At 56.9% G+C, this 17,734-nt stretch overlaps 1 protein-coding gene across 1 annotated transcript; it reads right to left on the minus strand.

Annotated features, from left to right (window-relative positions):
- Positions 1 to 1,130: 1,130 nt before the first annotated feature.
- On the minus strand, positions 1,131 to 17,009 carry LOC308057968 (fas-binding factor 1 homolog). The gene is made up of 29 exons (XM_080411974.1): positions 16,927 to 17,009; positions 16,559 to 16,586; positions 15,819 to 15,860; positions 15,405 to 15,495; positions 14,889 to 14,949; positions 13,948 to 14,357; positions 13,333 to 13,413; positions 12,438 to 12,557; positions 11,428 to 11,581; positions 11,065 to 11,198; positions 10,520 to 10,622; positions 9,984 to 10,379; positions 9,253 to 9,330; positions 8,862 to 8,956; positions 8,091 to 8,149; positions 7,271 to 7,315; positions 7,045 to 7,179; positions 6,742 to 6,842; positions 6,116 to 6,322; positions 5,474 to 5,581; positions 5,027 to 5,166; positions 4,619 to 4,737; positions 4,367 to 4,489; positions 3,825 to 4,010; positions 2,888 to 3,064; positions 2,583 to 2,720; positions 2,349 to 2,481; positions 1,872 to 1,990; positions 1,131 to 1,316 (listed from the first exon to the last, which is right to left on the minus strand). Exons 6-29 carry the CDS (start codon positions 14,087 to 14,089, stop codon positions 1,233 to 1,235), a joined length of 3,177 nt encoding a protein of 1,058 aa, XP_080268100.1. The 5' UTR covers positions 14,090 to 14,357; positions 14,889 to 14,949; positions 15,405 to 15,495; positions 15,819 to 15,860; positions 16,559 to 16,586; positions 16,927 to 17,009; the 3' UTR covers positions 1,131 to 1,232.
- Between the last annotated feature and the right edge of the window lie 725 nt (positions 17,010 to 17,734).

Consider the following 17,734-nt stretch of genomic DNA (forward strand, 5'->3'; position numbering starts at 1 on the left):
ATAGACTGGCCAAAAGACATTTTTAGAAATCTTCTTCCCTCCCCATATCTTAGTACAATATTCTATCACTTTCTGCTTATCTTTCCCTAGGGTTCCAGGGAAATATCTCCAATTGTCCAAGATATATGCCAGAGGGGTATTCTTAGGTACAGTGGGTACCCTTCCCATGGGAGTCGAAGGCTTGCTGCCCTTCGCCCCCATCTTCTGGAATATCCACAAACACACACTCACTCGCTCCCCTTGTTCCTGGCCCAGTCCCTCGCGGGAGATGGGAGACGCAGTACTTAAGAGTCCGCACTCGCTTGGTTCAGTATATCGAACCTCTCACTCGTTATATTCCAGGAAACCCAATCCCGCCCGAACGGCAAACCTTGCGAACAACTTCGCAATATACTTACGCATCCTGCGTCTTCGTCCGGACTCCCGTGCACAGAATTTTTATGGGATTTTACCGGTTTCTCCTTTGCTCATTATTCTAGAATTTAGGTTCGTCGGTAAGGTTGGAGTAAGCTGTTGGTCGCGGGGCCGCGAAATGTCGCGGGGCGCCTCCCCGGAGGACCAAAGCCCACTGTTCCTTATCCGAGTCACGGCACCAGAAATTGTTATAAATTGAGACCACAACGGATCATAATCCAATTAAAATTTTATTAATTATAGCAAGTAGAATATGAGCAAAGACAGCGCTGGACGGCAGGGGAGTCTGCGCTCCACCAACTGCCGCCCTGAGCGGTTCAAACAGTCCCGTTTTATACATCTTTACCCGTGTTCATGAAGTAGTGGAGGTATTGACCCTTCACCCATATATCCTTATGTGGGGTTGTCTGTCTTGTTTCTGTCGGTTCCTGGACATCTGGCGGTTATCTTATCTTTCACAAGCAGTGTCTGGTAGCTGTTTGCATAAGCGTTTTCATATATTTTGTTGCCTAAACTTTACATTGAGCTTAACATAAATCTTAATAAACAATACCCTAGTCCATAGTTTCTCACACCCACGGTGGCCACTGCCTCCCAGCAGTGCCTGCCAGGTGGCCAGGGACACTGGCCCTGAGGGATGGAGGCCAGACTTCCCAGCCCAGGGATGGATTTCACGCTCTGAACACTCCGAGGTTGCTTTTAAAGAGGACACTTCCTCAGCAGAGAACTGGGATTATTTATTGTTTATTTTCCTCCACAGCAGCCTCCTGCGGGGACAGGCACAGCCATCCCTTGGGGTGCGTGGGGATGCCACCTCCTCAGCCTGACAGAGATGAAGTGTTGTAGGTTGCTTTCTTCAGGGTGTCCAGGAAGAACTGCTCCTTCTCTAAGAAATCATGGTCCTAAGAGAGGGATAGATGGCACGGATATCAGAGTGCCACAGAAATGGGGTCACAGGCCAGGGTGCTGCTCACGAGTGATGGGAGTATCCCAAACCCTCCTCCGTGCGGCGAGCAGCGGGCAGGTACCCATCTGTGGTAGCCCCCGGGGTGTATGGGCTCCCCACAGAGCCCATAACCTCACACCGAGTGAGGCCCACAGAGGAAGGCTCAAAGAGCATCCCTGCCTGGGGAAGGACCCAGCAGGGAAGGAGGGGGCTGAGGATGGGGACATCATGAAGCCAGAGCCCAGCAGAGCTGGCTTCTGCCACCCAGGGATGGGGCAACGCCATCAAGCCAAGGATGTTATCAACCAGCCTGAAACAAGCCGTGAGGACGCACCAACCCTTGCTGCTGGTATCACTCTTCTAGGTGCCCACGGCTTCTGCGAGCCCACCCAGCCCAGCAACGATCTCACACCCACCCTGTGGCCGTCAGGCTCAACCCAGGCTTCACCCAGCCCTGCTCCCACCCAGGTGGTCTGAAGCCCTTTCCAGCCCTGGTTTCCCACCACCTCACCTGCTGGGCCCTGTGCTTCAGCAGCAACAATGTGGCGTAGAGCTCGGTGGGGCCAGCCCCAGTGTCCCTGCTACCGCCTGGGCTATGCCAAGGGAGCGCGCTGGTGGGAAGTGGAAAACCTGGAACAAGAGCCCAACCGTGTGGTACCGCTGCCGTTAGAGGAACAGCAGACGGACAAGTGTCCCTTTTTTTGCTGCCTGCATGTCCCTGCAGCAGGGTCCTCCCCAACCTCCCACTGCAAACGGCCTTTAATCCACCTGCCTCTCCTTCCTGCCCCCTCTGCCCCCTCCTGGCACTGCCCTGGCTCAGAGGTCTCTGCTGAGCTCCTTCAGAGGATGTGAGGAGGCCAACTCACATCTGAGTGTGTGATGAGCCCCCAGGAACATCCCAAGCCTCCTGAGAAGTGGAATACAAGTGCAACTGGCCCCCAGCATGTCCTGTCCCCCCCCTCCCCCAGCAGCGTGCAGGAAGCCTTACACGGTGTGCTGGAGAGGCCTCTCCTAGGGGCACTGAGGCCCTGGTTTGTGTTCAGCAGCATCGCAGAGTTGGTGGGCAGTTCCTCACGTATCTGTTCGAGCTGTCTCCTCTGGCGAGCCATGCTCAGCCGCTCCTGCCCCATCCCCGGGAGAAAGAGAGAGAAACTGTTGGCAAAGGTTCAGGCCCTTGGCACAGCGGCCCCAGGCCAAGAAGGAAAGGCAAGGGAGTCTTTGCCTCGTGAAGACGCTGTTCCTGCTGCTTCAGCTGCTCCAGCTGCTGCTCCATGACCTGCAGCCTCCTCTGGTGCTCGGACTCTATCCTGCACGCCTCTTGCAGGGCTTGCTCCCCTTCCTTGTACTTCTGGGATGAGAGCTGCAAGGCAGAGCAGCTGAGGAGGCTGGGGACAGGGACCCTCGCTGCCCTGGGGCAGGGCTCCTTTGTGCACCCCCTGTTCCCCTCCCAGGACAGCGCTGGGATTCAGCACTCAAGGAGGGATGTGAAACCCCAGCTGTGAATTGCAGCGCAGATGCTTCACTTACCTTGGTCGTGCTTTTAATCTGCTCCTCCTGCTGCTGGATGCGCAGTGTGGCCCTGCCCACCTTCTCCTTCTCCAGCCTCAGCTCCTGCCAGGACTTGTCCAGCAGCTCCCTGTCCCTCACCAGCTGCTCCTCCCTGGTTTTCAGCTCATGGCTCCAGATCTTCAGCTCTGCCTGCTCCTAGGATGGGCATGGGGAAAATCAATGCACTACCTGCCCTATCCTGGACACTATCTCATGTCCCCCCAAGTGATGGGAGAGATCTGCCCCTGTTTTCCTTCTTGTGTTTGCCAGTTTGGGGTGCAGAGCAACACCACCAGGTACCCAACCAATGCTCTCATCCACCCACCCTTGGGCACCAGGGTTGGCAGAGCTGGGATTGTACAGGCACACACACACACACACACTCCTTCCCCAGAAAGGACGGAGCCCCTCACCCATGCTACACACTCTAAAACATGCTCAAGGCTTGGCAGTTTGTCAGCAGTGCAAACACCCAGCCTGAATGGTTATTTTCCACCCTGGTAGCCCTCAGAAATGCAGCCCTGCCACAGTCTGTGCCACACATCTCCTCTGGACAGCTCCAGGGGGGAGAACTGGCTCCAAACATGTCCCCATGGCATGGGGAGGTTCTGTTTAACCCACCATGGGGGTTTCCTCTCACCAGACTTACAATGGAGGCGGCTGTGCCTGGTCTGGCTGCCCAAACTCCTCACAGGCAAAGGGGAGAGACAGAGGTGACTGATGCTTCAGTCAACATCTAAAACAGGCTGGTGGAGGCTGCTCCTGGAACAGCCCGATTCTCACCACCGCAGTGATGTCTCTTAAAACTTGTTTTAAACACCTGAAGGCAGGGCTGAACATCTCCCCGGTGGGCAGGACCCATCCGTGAGCTGCCAGGTGGTGCTGGAGGCCATGGAGAGGGGCTCTACTGTGGTACCTTGGCCAGGCTCATGATGGTGCCCTCTCTCTGTGAGTCCATCTTCAGGGCTCGGTCCATGTTGCGCTCCATCTGCTCCTTCCTCAGCTGCTGCTGGGTGTGAAATTCAGCCCACTCGGCTGCCAGCTTCCGTTGCTCCTGCGAGCACTTCTGCATCACGGACTTCTGCTCTTCCAGCAGAGCACTCTGGGGAGCGTTGCCAGAGAGGGAGAGAAGAAGCACTAAGTCCCATTCGCCACAGGATTTTTCTCCTTTAACCCATCTCTGCCGTGCAACATCTAGGGGCTGGTTCAAGCCCACGGTGCCTGGTGTGAACCCTGTCACCGTGAGCTCTGGTCCCGTGTTCCTCAAGAACCAGCACGTGCCATGCGCACACACCGCGGCCTCCTGCATCCGTGAGCCAGAGGGCTGGCCTGACTGCGATTCCCCCTGTGTGAGGCTGAGGAGGCAGAGAGCTGCAGAAGGATGCTGCAGCCCAGCACCCAGCTCTTGCCTCCACCACACAATGCAGTGCAGCCCTGGAGATGTCTGCCCCACCTCACCTTCGCCCTCTCCAGCTCTGCTCGCTCCATGGACAGCTGCTGGGTCATGACTCGCCGCTGCTCCTCCAGTGAGTGCTGCAGTAATTCCACTTTGGATTGCTCTGCCGTTGCCCTCCATCGCTCCTGCGTTCAGACACAGAGGTGACAGATGCTATTCACAACCTCCAGGCCAGGAACCTCCAGTTGGTGAGACACATACCCCATACCCAGACAGGAGGGCCGACCCGGGCAGAGGACACAGTGTGGGCTCACCTGCTCCAGCAGCCGAGTCTGCTCACTCAGCCTGGCCTCCATTTTAGCGATCACCTCCTGGAGTCGGCTCCGCTCCTCCTCCATGTCCCTCTGCTGCTGCGATAGCCTGTCCTGGAGCACTTGGGGAGAGGCACGAGCAGCATGAGGCGGGAAGTTCTTCCCTTCTATCCACACCATGTTCACAGAAAAACTGTGTGTGTTTGTGCTCATCACCCCTGGCACATCCCCAGGACACTGCTTTGTAAAGGGAAGACCCCGAGATGTCCAGTGACCAAGGCAGGCAAGGCTTTGCCAGCCTCAGCTCCCAGCCTCTGGCTGACTCAGAGCAACTTCTCCTTGTTTTCTGGGTACCCCCAGCTCCGGTGGAGACCCCGCAGCCGTTCCGGCACAGAGGAACAGCAGACATACCCTTGAGCTGCTCGTCCCGCTGCCGTACCCCCATGGCCAGCTCCTGGGAGGTGGTGTGGTGTGTGGCCTCCACCTTTCGCGAGAGGTCATGCAAGTTGCTGGAGAACTTCTCCATCCGCTCGATGATGCCATTCAGAGACCTGCAGAGAGAAGTGAGGGGAGGGTCACCCCTGTGGGACACACTTCATCTCACCGCAATGGAGAGGGGGATATTTGGTGGCCCAAAGGCCGGGCAGCCCTGCCCTGAACCTCTCTGGGTCACAGCAGAGCAGTAGGAAGATGCAGCTCCTGCTTCCGGGGGGCACTGACGGGTATTACACAGCTCAGCATCCCTGCAGGCAGTGGGTGGGAGAGGGGATGGCCCCTGTTGCCATGGTCCAAGCCTGGTTCGTGTAGGACAGGGAATGCTGTGGCCAGGGACCAATGTGGGAACACAACTGTCAGTACCTGGTGTACGATGTGGCGCTGGTCACTGCATCGATCTCCTGGTCTTTCAGCCGCTTCAGCCGCTGGAGCTGCTCTTCGTGGTCTTTGCGCATCTCCTGGACAGACACCCTGCGGGACACGGGGAAGGAGCCTGCCACAGGCTGGCACAAACCAGTGCTCCCCATGATAGGCATTGTGGGAGAGGCTTGGTTGTGGGGCTGAGAATCAGGTGCCAGGAGCTGAGCTGGCATGGGGGTCTGTCCTGGGGCATTCCACCGACAGGCATCCACATTTGGGATGGGCCCAATTTTGGGGTTATGAGCTCCTCTACCAAAAACTGATTTGTCATTGACCCAAACTATGTGGACATCAGTGACTCACTGAACTCACTGACCTGAATAAAAGAGATTTGGGGGAAGATAAAACATTGGGTTCAGCATCTTTCAAAATACAATGCATTCACTCTGAAACCACGTCTCCAGTCAGATCTCCCTGTGTCCACCTACAAAGCAAATCCCCGTTCCAAAAGGCACCAAGCTGCCCACAACCCAGTGCTTCTGGAGTCTGGTTTCTCCTTTCACCATGTCCCCAAACCACTCCCTGGTTCCTTCGCTGAGACTGTGGGTACCAGCCACACGTGTGTGCCACTCGTGCCACTCTCACCTCTGCAGCTCTTGCAGACGCTCCATCTCCAGCTTGTTCTGCTGCTCCAGCGTGGCCAGGCGCTGCTGGTGCTGCGCCAGCAGCTCTGCCCGTGCCCGCTCCGCATCCTGGCTCTGCAGCAGGAGCTGAGCCATCAGCTGCTCCTTCTCCAGCCGCAGCCTCTCCTCCCGCTGCCCGTAGGTGTCCTCCACCACCTTCACCTGGTTCCTGCCCCGAGAGGTCACAGCCAGGAAGAAGTGTTGCTTCCACAGCAATACCCAGCACTCCCCCCGCCCCCGCAGAGCGCACACAGGGGTTTGCGAGCAGATCAGTGTTGCTGTGTGCATGGCGAAACACGCAGACCTGAGCCTTGAACCCTCCTGCTACTGCCCACTGTGCTGCCTGGTTGGGGGTGCGCTGGCAATGGGACCAGCCCCTCCTCCTTGTCACCCAGGGGACAGTGGTGGTGAGAGTGGACTCCCATGTTGGCTCACCTGTGGGGCTGCTCTCTGCCCCCACCACGTCCACATCGACATGGCTCTGCGCCCACCTGCCCCAGGGGCGGATTTGGGAAGCATCCCAGCACTCCCACCCCAGGAGAGACAGAGCTGTAGGCGAGGAGGGAAGCACAGGTGAGAGGCTGGTACCTGTGGGTGCTCTCAAGGAGATTCAGTTCCTCCTGGTGCCGCTGCTGGAGATTTTCCAGCAACAGTTTGTGCTGTGTCCGCTCCAGCTCCAGCATTCGGACCTGCCAGGCACCCGGAGAGAAAGTCCTTGTGCTGCCCTGGGGACAGAACTCCCACAGCAGCACTTGGTGGCCATAGGCGTCTCTGGACAGGGAGGTTTCACCTCTCTCCCCTGTCACCCTGATGCTATTGGGACAGGATATGGCTCCTTCTCCTCCCTCTGGGTCACCCGTGGTCCCCCATTCAGCAGGCAATGGGGCTCACCTGGCTCTCCAGCTCTGCCACACGGGCCTGGGCGCTCAGCAGCGCTGCCTGGCAGCCTGATGCATCCTCATGGAGCTGGGCTGCGGGAGCCCCCTGCCTCGTCTCATGCTGCAAGCCCGGGGCTGAGAACTCTGCCTACAAGGATGGAGAGAGAAGATCGAGGCCCTTCAGGATCAGTGGCTTTGTGGTGCGGCCATCAGCCTCCAAAAGAAGGCACCTGCCTTACCTGCAGCTGCGGGGCAGCCTGGACATGTGCCCTGGGTGCAGGAACCTGCGGAGACACAGGGATGCTCTCAGGGAGGTAAAGCCCTGGGGAGAACATCTCCTCCTAGCCTGGAAACGGCGATCCATCTCCAGCCTACTGCAGTACCACCCCCACCCCCTCCCCAGCCCAATCCCCGTGCTGGCGTGGGTCCCTTCTCCCCAGGTGACACTCGGCAGCCCCCACCCCAGACACAAGCATGCTGCGCTCTTCCTTCTCTGGGGGCAGAATCAAGGCTGAGACCACAAGCCCTCTGGGAGACAACATGTGTCCCACCACCAGGGCAGGGCGAGGAGCCCAGCTGGATGAGAAGGAGAGGCTTCAAAGACCAAGCAAGAGCTGCCTTCTCTGTGAAAGGCTTCAATTCTCCTTCAGTTGTCTAGAAATAATCTCAGAGCATCTTCAACACTATACTGGGGAAAATCAACTGAAGAAAAAGTCCTTTATCACCTGGAGCCTCTGTTGTCTAGTTAATATAATATGTATATATGCCTGGGGAACTGTGTAAATGCTGCTCAGGCCATGCAGGGCTATAAACACACATGATTTACAAAGCATCCATAGCACCCATGCTTTGGCCTGATAAACGCAACTTGTGGCACCTCGGGGAGCTCCAAACTCTTTGCCTCCATGGACACGGCTTCCCAGAGATGCAAAGTGGGGCACATCCTTCCTCAGGCCGAGGGAGCACGGACAGAGCGGGATGGCGGCGAGTCGGCAGCGGAGGGCTCGCGATCGCTGCCCTGATCCTGCACCGCTCGGGGCACGGACCCAGCACACCTACCTGAGTGAGCGGGGCAGGGCCTGGTGCCTCCTGCTTTCCTGGGAATGAGCCTGTAGAGGCTGAAAATTGGACAAGTCCATGATTTGAATATAGCAATGGGAACCATCCCCTCCCAGCAGGATGAGGGCCTGGGTCTCCTGGGCACAGCGATGAGGGTCGCGCTCCGCTCTGGGAGCTGGCAATGAGGGCAGAGGGTCAGACAGGCTTGTCCGTGTCTGCATCCCCACTCCACACACAACGGTGGGACTCTGCTCTGCAGAGTAAATCAAGGGACAAAGCACAGCTCCTCCTCCATCTCCATCACCTAGGGAGGAGACTGGGTCCCCTAAGCCACTTTCAGCGGCCTCTGAACCGGCGCACAGCCACAGCCCAGAGCAGAAGGGGGTCTTTCCAGCACATAGCACTGGTGGGACAAGTGTGGGGGCAGCAAAGGGAAGACAGATGGGGCAGCGTGAACTTATGCACACCCATTGCTCTGGCAAAGCGAGTCCCTCACAGCCTTCCGAAACCCCAAAGGCAGCACTGCGGAGCTCAGTGTGCCCCAGCACACCAGCAGACATGGGGATGGTGGGATCCTGCAGCTCAGCAACCTGCTCCGACAATGGCTGGTCAAAGCCTGGGCAGCATTCATGTGGCCAAGGGAAGTGCTGTGGTTCCTGCCTTTTTTTGGGGGGTTGGTTTTGGGTTTTTTTCAGGGCAGGGAGACCCTTCTCCGCATACCAAACTGTACAAATCTCTGCTGCCCGAACCGTACAACCACAGGAAACGCACCCAAGGCACCGGCATTTCTGGAGGGATGCCCCTTCGCAGGATCCGATGGTTGAACCGAGGCTTGTTTCGTGGTGCTGAGCCAGGGGACCGGCTGCCTGCGTGGGCACAGAGACACAAGTGACGCACAGCAGTGTCACAGCGCAGGGAGAGGCACGCAGACATTATCCCGCTTGGCATTTTTGCAAGTTTAAAGCTTGGCTGTCGCACTGCGATCGAACAGGCAAGGGCCCGACGATCCTTCAGCGCTGCCTTCCTTCCCGGTTACACAGGTCCCAGACCAAAGTGGTCACGGCTGGCTACCAGCCCTCCCCGCTCCCCCACCTACACATGCAGCCGCTTCCCACAGGAATTCTCCCTTGTGGAGGTGTCTGAAAGGTGAAGGAGGCCTCACCTGGAGCCATCTGCACTCGCTGCCTGGTCCTGCGGGACAGCTGCCTGCTGCGGTGCTCCTGTGGGGCTGGCTGGCTGGCTGCAAGCAAAAAACACCCCATGGGGGAGAGCCCAGGAGGCAAGGAAAGACAAGATCCTTTCCCTCAACACCAGTTCCTGCCTTGCAGGTGAAAACCTATCCCACTCAGCTGCGGCAGGATTCAACCTGTTGGCTTCAGAGGGAGCAAAGACACCTCAGAACCTCCATCTCTGGAGGAACACCAGTTCCTCCTTGCTGCATCCACCCCCTTCCCCTGGGCAACATGCCCCTGCCCACGACACACGCGGCTGCTTCTCTGCAATTCACTTCTGAGTCCCATCCCAATGGCACAAGCCTGAACCTGTCTGTCCCAACTCAGCTGGAGGAGGTGGTTTTCCTGGAACTAGGAGGAACGAAGGGGAAAGAAGGCAGGAATGAGGAGCATGCGTGGAGCTCGTGGGGGTATGCTGATCCAGGACAATCCCACAGGACCTGGGGCAGCACGTGCAATCTCAGCCATGACTAGAAGGAGAGCCCAGAGGTGCGATGGCCCTGCAGGCTGCACCAGTGGGAGAAACCTCTGCGTTATTAACCCAACCCGAGGCAAGAGAGCACTTAAAATGGATTTCTTAAATCCGAGCAGAGGATTTCTGAGACGTCCTGTTGGAGCAGCTGCATGATGGGAGCCCTGTGGCCACCAGCTGTGCTTTTACCTGACAGGAGCGTGGGGATCCAGCCCTCCTTCTGGGGACTCCAAGGGCTTGGCACTTTGCTCCTGAGCCTTCGCCTGTGCTTGGGCTTTCTTGCGAGACAAGGCAGCGCTCAGCCAGTTGTCTTCCCCCAGCGGGTCAGGTTTAGCCAGCGCTGCCTCTGCAGCCGGGAGCTGGCTGGTGGGGCCGGGCTGCTGGGCTGTGCCAGGGCTGGGGTAGCTCACTGCAGGATTGGCTTTTGCTGCAGATGTTGGCTTCGCATCCATAAAATCCTCATCTTTCAAGCCCAGCCAGCCACCTCGAGTCCGGCTGCTCCGCACAGGGCTGTGCCTGGCTGAAGGAGGAGATTTGGAGCGGGGTTCTGGTTTTGGTTCGCCGCTGTTCTCGGCTGGAAACCTGCTGCAAGGAGAAGCAGTCACATACGTGCCTGTGAGAGGACCCCGGGGACCCTGCCCGGGGACCCTGCCCGGGGACCCTGCCCGCTCTGCCGCGGGGGCAGCGTGGCTGCTGGCTGGAGCTCCACACGCAGAGCACAATACCTCACAGGCTGCCTCCTCGCCGGCTGGCCCTTGGGCATGGAGGCCACCGTCGGCTGGTACGCTCCAAAGACAAAATCCTCCTTGTCCCAGCCGTCTTCCTTCTCTGTTCAGACAAGCAGCTTTGAGTCAGCGCCTAGAGGAGCGGCTGTTTGCAAAGACACCAGCCCTCCTCCTCCTCCCCTGCAATTCCCACTGCGATTGCTGCCTCTGGGAAGACACAGCTGGAAACATCTTCCCTGGAAACCTGCAAGCAACGTGTCTCCTCCACGTGGCTGGGAAAAGTTGCTTTGCTGAGAATCAGTCCATGTCCAAAGGCAACTGAGTTACAGCTGCTGTGCAAATGCCCCCAGGCTGCCTCGAAGGCAGGGTACAACACTTTTGCATCAGTCACCTTTGCCCCAGAGCTGACTGGGAGCCCATTAGCCACCCTGCTGACCACTACAGAAAGGGTATTTCCCCTTCAAGGACATTAGAAATCAATCTCGCCCTCCCAAGCCAACGCCATCACCTCTGCAGACCTTCCCAGCATCCCTGGCCACGCTCACCTGGCTGCTTTTGGTACTTCTTATCCAGTTTGAACTCTCTGCGCTCTCCTGTGCCTGGCTGTTCCAGGATTTTGGCCACGGAATTTCGTCCCAGCAACTCATCCAGCTTGGAGCGGGCTGGCCGGAGCACCTCTCTGTTGGTGACACAGTGGCAGATAGGTTTCCCTGGGAGGCAGGGCTGTTTCTTGTCACACAGCCTTGCCAGGGTGCTCTGGCTCTTCTCTGTGAAACGAGGCTGCTCTTGCCCCTTTCTGGGACCCACAGGCAGAAGCTCCAGCATCCCCCCCCCCACAGCATGCTGGCACCATCCCAACGCACAAGCCATCCCCTGCTTTACTCTCACTGCCTCTTCATTGCCCTTACTTTTCTGCCTTCTTTCCCTGCTTCTCAGCTCCTTTTGAGCCACTGCCAAGTCCCAGCGCATGCATCAGGTCGTCATCAGTATCTTCAAAAGTGAGCTCAGCCCTCCTCTGGACCGGGGCCACGGTGTGCAGGGGCATCTGGGGTGGAGGTGGCTCTGTGGATGGGATCACACATGGTAAAGGTTTGATCAGGGCTTTTTTTTTTTTTAAACAGGAGATCAAAGCATCCCTGCCTGCTCTTATCTCTCAGGACCATTTAAAAAGTAATTTTTAAGATCAGCGAACAGATCTCACAGCAAGTAACACAGCGGCAATGCACTACTGCCTGGTCTGCAGCCATGCATCCACTGCTGGGACACTGCTGGGTGCCACTGACACTGGGGTTTCCAGCTCTGGATAACGCCAGGAGCTTCTTTAGCTTTGAAAGTTTCCAGTCAGATAATTCCTGTCCCCTTTTGCCTAAAGTCCCTCTCTACCAACACACCTTAGACCTTGCCCTAACCCACCAGCTGCTACTTGCATCCAGAGTAGATTTATCAGGGTGAAAGGTGATTTTAGGGGACCCTCAGACCCATTAGCATCCCTGCTGCAGGAACAAGAGGGACAAGTGCCTGTAACACAGCCACAGCTGGATCCCACCCAGAGGTGCCCCAGTTGTGGTGTGGCACGGACTGGTGCTGCTCTCAGACACGCAAATCCTGACCCAGAAAATTTGTTCTCATTTGGCAATGCGTGCAGAACGGGCTGGATGAGGTCAAAGGTAAGATCAGAGCCTCCATTCCTGGAAAGGAAAGCTCAGCTCCATAATCTGCGGCGCACTGCAAGTATCAAGCACTTGGTGAGCTGTGGCACAATTAACCCTGTTACCAAGCTGCTCTATAAATTACGTTACTGGCTAATAAGAGGTAGGACTAGGTGGCTTTCAATGTAATCATTTTGGATCTCACACAGACTAATCCATGCTGCTGATTTATGTAATACAAAGAGGATGCACTGAGCAACCCCACTTACCTTTCTCTTTGCTCTGTTCTGGTTTTTCCTCAGAGCTGCTTTTAGCACCTGTTGGAGCTGGTTTCTTGGGAGCATCCTGCTCCTCATCAGACAAAAGTCCTGCCAAAGGATCATCTAAATCTGGGAATTACCCAGCAGGTACAGGAAAAGAGAATAACAAAACAAACAAACAAACGCAACGTTATTTAGAAGAAGAGCTCTGCACTACGCCAGCCACTGTTCCCCCAACGTGCACGTGGGGACAGCAGAGTGTATCTGCCCAAAGCCATGAGCGCGGGTCCTGCAGGGACCTGGGATACCCTTGAGTCTCCGTGAACTTCAAACACTCAAAGACTTAGATTTCCGTTCAGTTTTTCCACGTTTTCATCCTCCCGGAAGAAAATAACTCAAAAATTTGGGTGCTTTAATGCCTGAACACAGCTTAGGCAAAGAAAAAGGGGAGAAAGGCCACCTAAATCACCTAAAGCCCATTAGGGTTTTTGTTTTTTTTTTTTTTTTTTTTTTAACAGATTTTAACAGATCCTGATCTTTGTTAAAGCACAGGCTTTGAGAACCAGATTTCAGCTGTGCCAGGAAACCACTCCCCTGTTCAGAAGCTGGACAGAATCCCCCCTGACACAGGGGCTCCCAAGTGTTACAATCATTAAAAACCAAAGCACATATAAAAATGCAAATGCCCCCAGGAATCACCCCCCAGTCCTGTCCTGGGGAGGGCCTCGAATGCAGAGGTTTTTTTCCCTTTGGTCACCTCTGAAGGATTACATTTGCACTAGCATCATAGGGGTGAAGGACTCCGTATCTTATTAACCAGTCAAGCCTCCAGCTAACCGAGGAGGCAAAGAGCACGGGCAGAGCCCCCAGTGCCCCCCCGCAGCCGCGTGAAGTGAGATCCCACCTTCAAAGTTAAATTTCTTGTTGTGTCGGGGAGCGGCAGGGGATGAGAGCGCCTTCTTTTCCATCGCAGGCACTTTCTCTCCTAGAAAGAGGCCACGGCTCTCAGAGACAAGGTACTGCAGAAATGCCCCGGTCCCACCCTAGCTAAGGGTCGCTTTTTGGGTGGCAGCCCCCTAAAAGCACCCGCTGTGATGGACAGACCCCCCCACAGCCCTGCCAGGTGCACATCTCTCCGGAGGGGTCTCCTTGCAAGCAGAGGAGAAAAGGGCCAGGGGAAGATCAGGGCACTTTAGGGGCTGGCAGATCTGAAATGCAGCTCCTCTGGCTCTCCTTGCCCCCAGAGCAGGGGGCTCCCCACCAGAAACACTTTGCACCGCCCCAGGGAACAGCCGAGTGGTGTTTGGTGGGAGGTGGCAGCGGCTGCTGGTGTGAGTGACGTCCAGGGATCTCCTAAGGGATAACACATGGCCAGAATAACACTCCTGCAAAAAGCAACCAGGAAAAGCATTTTAGGGAACAAATCCACTTTTTGCTCCGTATCCCAGATAAGGATAGGAAAATATCCCTGCTCGTTTACAATCAGGGTGTGAAAAGAATAGCAGAATCTCCTTTTTACCTTCCTCAGGAGCTACCAGCTTCCCTGTGTTTTTTACTCCTCCTCCCAAGAAGTCACATTTCCCAGGACCTTTCACAGTTGCCTTCCCTGGCCCAGAACTGGGTTTCGGGATTCCCAGGAGATCAGCTTCCATGTCGTCCATATCCTGGAAAGCAAGAGGACAAGGATGGGGAGCAGGGTGAGAGCTGCTTCTCCCTTCGGAGGCTGGTGCTGGAGGCCATGGCAGCGCGCTGGGGCGGAGATGGAGGGGATGGATGGAGATGGAGGGGATGGATGGAGATGGAGGGGATGGATGGAGATGGAGGGGATGGATGGAGATGGAGGGGATGGATGGAGATGGAGGGGATTTAAGGACTTGCCTTCAGGGTCTGCAGCACAGCTTGTGGGTCTGTGTCGGAGACACTGGATCCCTGCATGCCAGGGAGGGGAGACATCAGAGGGGAAGAGATTTTTGGAAACTCCTCACCCCTTACCCCATATCCCTTGATATCCGTTTTATGAGATAGAAGAATACATGCCCAACTCCTCCTGGTGTCCTCCTCTCTGGAAACCCCCTGTGCCCCAATTCCTTTGCTGAGATCCTGCTGCCTCTAGGAGAAGCATCAGGAAAACCCAAGGCCGTTGCTCTGGGTGAAGGTCCTTCCTACAACACTTTACCCAAAGTGCACGCAGGAAGGCTGGGCTGCAGCAGCACGTGCCCCCCAGCTTTGCTCCATCTCACCCAAGGCACCAGGAAGCCCTTCTTCCACCACCCCCCCCGCCCTGTCCTGTCTTCCCCACCCCACTGGGATGCTGGAGAGGGGTTACCTCTTCAGCCAGACATCACAGCTCATCGCTGGCACGCCACTGCTGACCTGGCTGGGGTGATACCGCCGCAACCTTGGCCCGGCTCAGCCCCAGCCCTCGGGACTCCCAGGCTCTTTCCTGAACCTTGGACTCACCTCTGCAGAATTTATGTCCTTCGCAGGGAGTCTGTCGAAGAAATCATCTTCTAAAATGGACCTATGACACAAGCCCGGGGGTTAGCAGCACCACACGTGAGCTCGGCCAGTGTGTCCAGGGACAGCCAAGCCAGGCCAGGCAGCGGGAGGCAGAGGAGACCACACAGGGCTGCCACACCAGCCGCATCGTACAACGCAGAAAATGAGGCTAAAATAGCACTGGGATAAAGGACGGCAGTGCTGGGACTGCTCTATTTAAGCAACTGTTACAAAGCAGATTTACAGAAGATGTACAAGGCTGGGGGACACCCAACTCTTGCTGGAAAGCTTCGGGCTCTGGGCTCCCAGTTCCCAAAGGCATCACAGAAGATAACTCGCCTTCCCAGGCAATCACTGTTGGGGCAGGGAGGGAGGTGGAAAAGCCAAGGATGGGGCAGATCAGAAGGATTTGGGGAGGACAAAGAGATCTTCAAGTGAGATCTCTCACAGGAGAGGCTGTGTCTGAAAGGCACTCACTTCTTTCTGGCCTGCAAGCCAGTGTCCTGGGCTCTCCTACTGCTGCCCACAGCCGGCTGGGAAGCTTTGGCAGATTTAACAGAGGTTTCATCTGGAAACAAGACAGGGAGAGATGAGGATGATGGACACGGGCATATTCCTGACCTAGGCACTCCAAAGGGGGATCTGCTGTCTACCCCGGGGCCACAGAGGCTTTTAATCAGAGGTGAACTTCACTTTGCCTCCCCAAAAGCTGATGTCCAGCCTATTCAATGGCCTCTGACTCCGAGAAGCCCTGCTCCCTGCTCCATCCCCTCCTCACAGCTGGAGCCCCCTTGCAGATCAATGGCTGTTGCACCAGCACCTCCTGCTCCCAGGAGGGGAGTAAGAATAGAAGGACGCTGCCCTTTCAGCTGAGAAGAAGGTTCGTTTTACCATCATAGCCCAGGAGGTCACCAAGCACATCATCGATGGAGCCTGAAATGAGACAAATTAAGCTGTTGAGGCAGGTGAGCTCACCAAGCAGGCATAGGAAAGCTCCCAGTTTCAGTATGGCTTGCTCTTTGGAAATCTGCTAGAATAAAGTTTTGGTCTTAAGCATCATCAGCGTCAGGCCTTCCTTGTCAGTCTAGAGAGAACTGCCAGGACCTGATCAGTATTTTGTGGATAAAAAATTTAGCTTCACTTAGCCAGAAATGGGGTATCTTTATCAAATGAACCAGCTGCTTTGTATTCAGTTAGTCACTGGCCACAAGCAGCACTGTGAGCTCTCACCCCGCAGGATCTCGAGTCCCTGGGCAACCCCAAAAGCACTGCTTCAGTATCAGGGGCTGCAAGAGGCCTCCAAACAGTATCCCTCCAAACAGGGATAAGGTGATGGGAAGAACTGAAACAAATGCTTATATTCTCCCCTGAATTTGGGAAAGCCCACAAGAAAGGAATGTGGGACCTCAATAAACAAATCCGCTTGATGTGAGAGGCAGGTGAAAATTTCTGGTTCAGGAACGACATGATGATGCACTCAACCATCTGCAGCTTTCAGACAAGGATCATGAAACATTTCAGTAGCCAGGACTGCCACCTGGGAGTGTCCCCCCCCCCCCCGCCCCAGGCATTCCCAGCAGATCAAAGCACCTACGGACAGCAAAAGGAAAGCCTGCAGCATATGTACGTACCTCTTAAACTTTTCTTGGGTTTTGTAGCCTGGGGAGAAAGAAAAATTCCCTCATTAGAAAATGAAGCAAGTCTGTCCTGGACTTTCTCAAAACACACTAAAGCCAGAGGCAGGTTTCTCCAGAGCATCCCATAAACAGCAGCGAGGCCCTCCTCCTGCCCGTGCTGTTTGGGAAATGACACGTGAAATGCAGAACTACAAAGGTATTTCCAACTTCAGAGACACGGGTGAGCACAGCCCCTCCCGACTGCCAGCTGGGCAGGACCCTCCAGCCCTTGGGATCACTTCTGCCTCCAGGCAGAGCTGCCAGAGCATCAGATCCGGATTTCCCAGCCCCGCCTCAGCCCCGCACCGCAGGGCCACGCTCACCATCAGCGTCCGTTTACGGATTCTTCTTCCACGTTGCAGGGGGACCCGGCACCACTGGTCACATCCACACCCACCTCCTGCCTGAAGGGAGAGGAGGGTTCCCCGATGTGCCACCATGGCCGGAGGCACCTCTCCCACAGAGATGTCCCTCTCCGGCTCGGGGGGCTGCAGCCTGCCAGGCTGGCTCCGCGCCGCGCCCACCCCCCGAGCCCCTCTCAACAAGGCTCCATTTGAGTCTGAAAAACACCCCCCCCCCCGCTCCCCAAACCGGCTTCGTGCTCCTGCAGCCCGGGGGGGACATCACACCCCCCACAGGGAACCAGGGAGGGTGAAGGTTCCGGCCGCCCCCGACCCCAGCACAGCCCGGGGGGTCCCGCTTAGCCCAGAGCCTGCGGAGCAGCCAGGGGCAGAGGGAGGGAAACCCCCCCCACCCACCCCCCCTTGGGTCCGGGGCACCCGCGGGGACCTGGGACAAGCAAAGCGCTGCTGGAGGCGAGGGGTGCGCGGCCCGGAGGCGCGGAGCCCCCCACTTACCGCTCAACAGCCCCCCGGCTCCGCCTCTGCGCATCCCGTTGCCATGGCGCCCGCTGCCCCCTGACCCCGGCGCCCCGCGCCAGCGCCCGCCAGACCCCGAGCCCGCAGCCCCCCAGGGCCGAGCCCGCAGCCCCCCGAACCCGCAGCCCCCTCACCCCCAGCCCCCCGAGCCCGCAGCCCCCCAGCCCGCACCGGTAGCACGCCGGACACCCGCCCCCGGAAGGCCGCGGCTCACCCGGCACGGCACGGCCCGGCCCGGCCCCTCCCCCCCGCG

This window comes from Falco punctatus, assembly GCF_963210335.1.
Source record: "Falco punctatus genome assembly, contig: scaffold_27, whole genome shotgun sequence".
NCBI lineage: Eukaryota > Metazoa > Chordata > Aves > Falconiformes > Falconidae > Falco > Falco punctatus.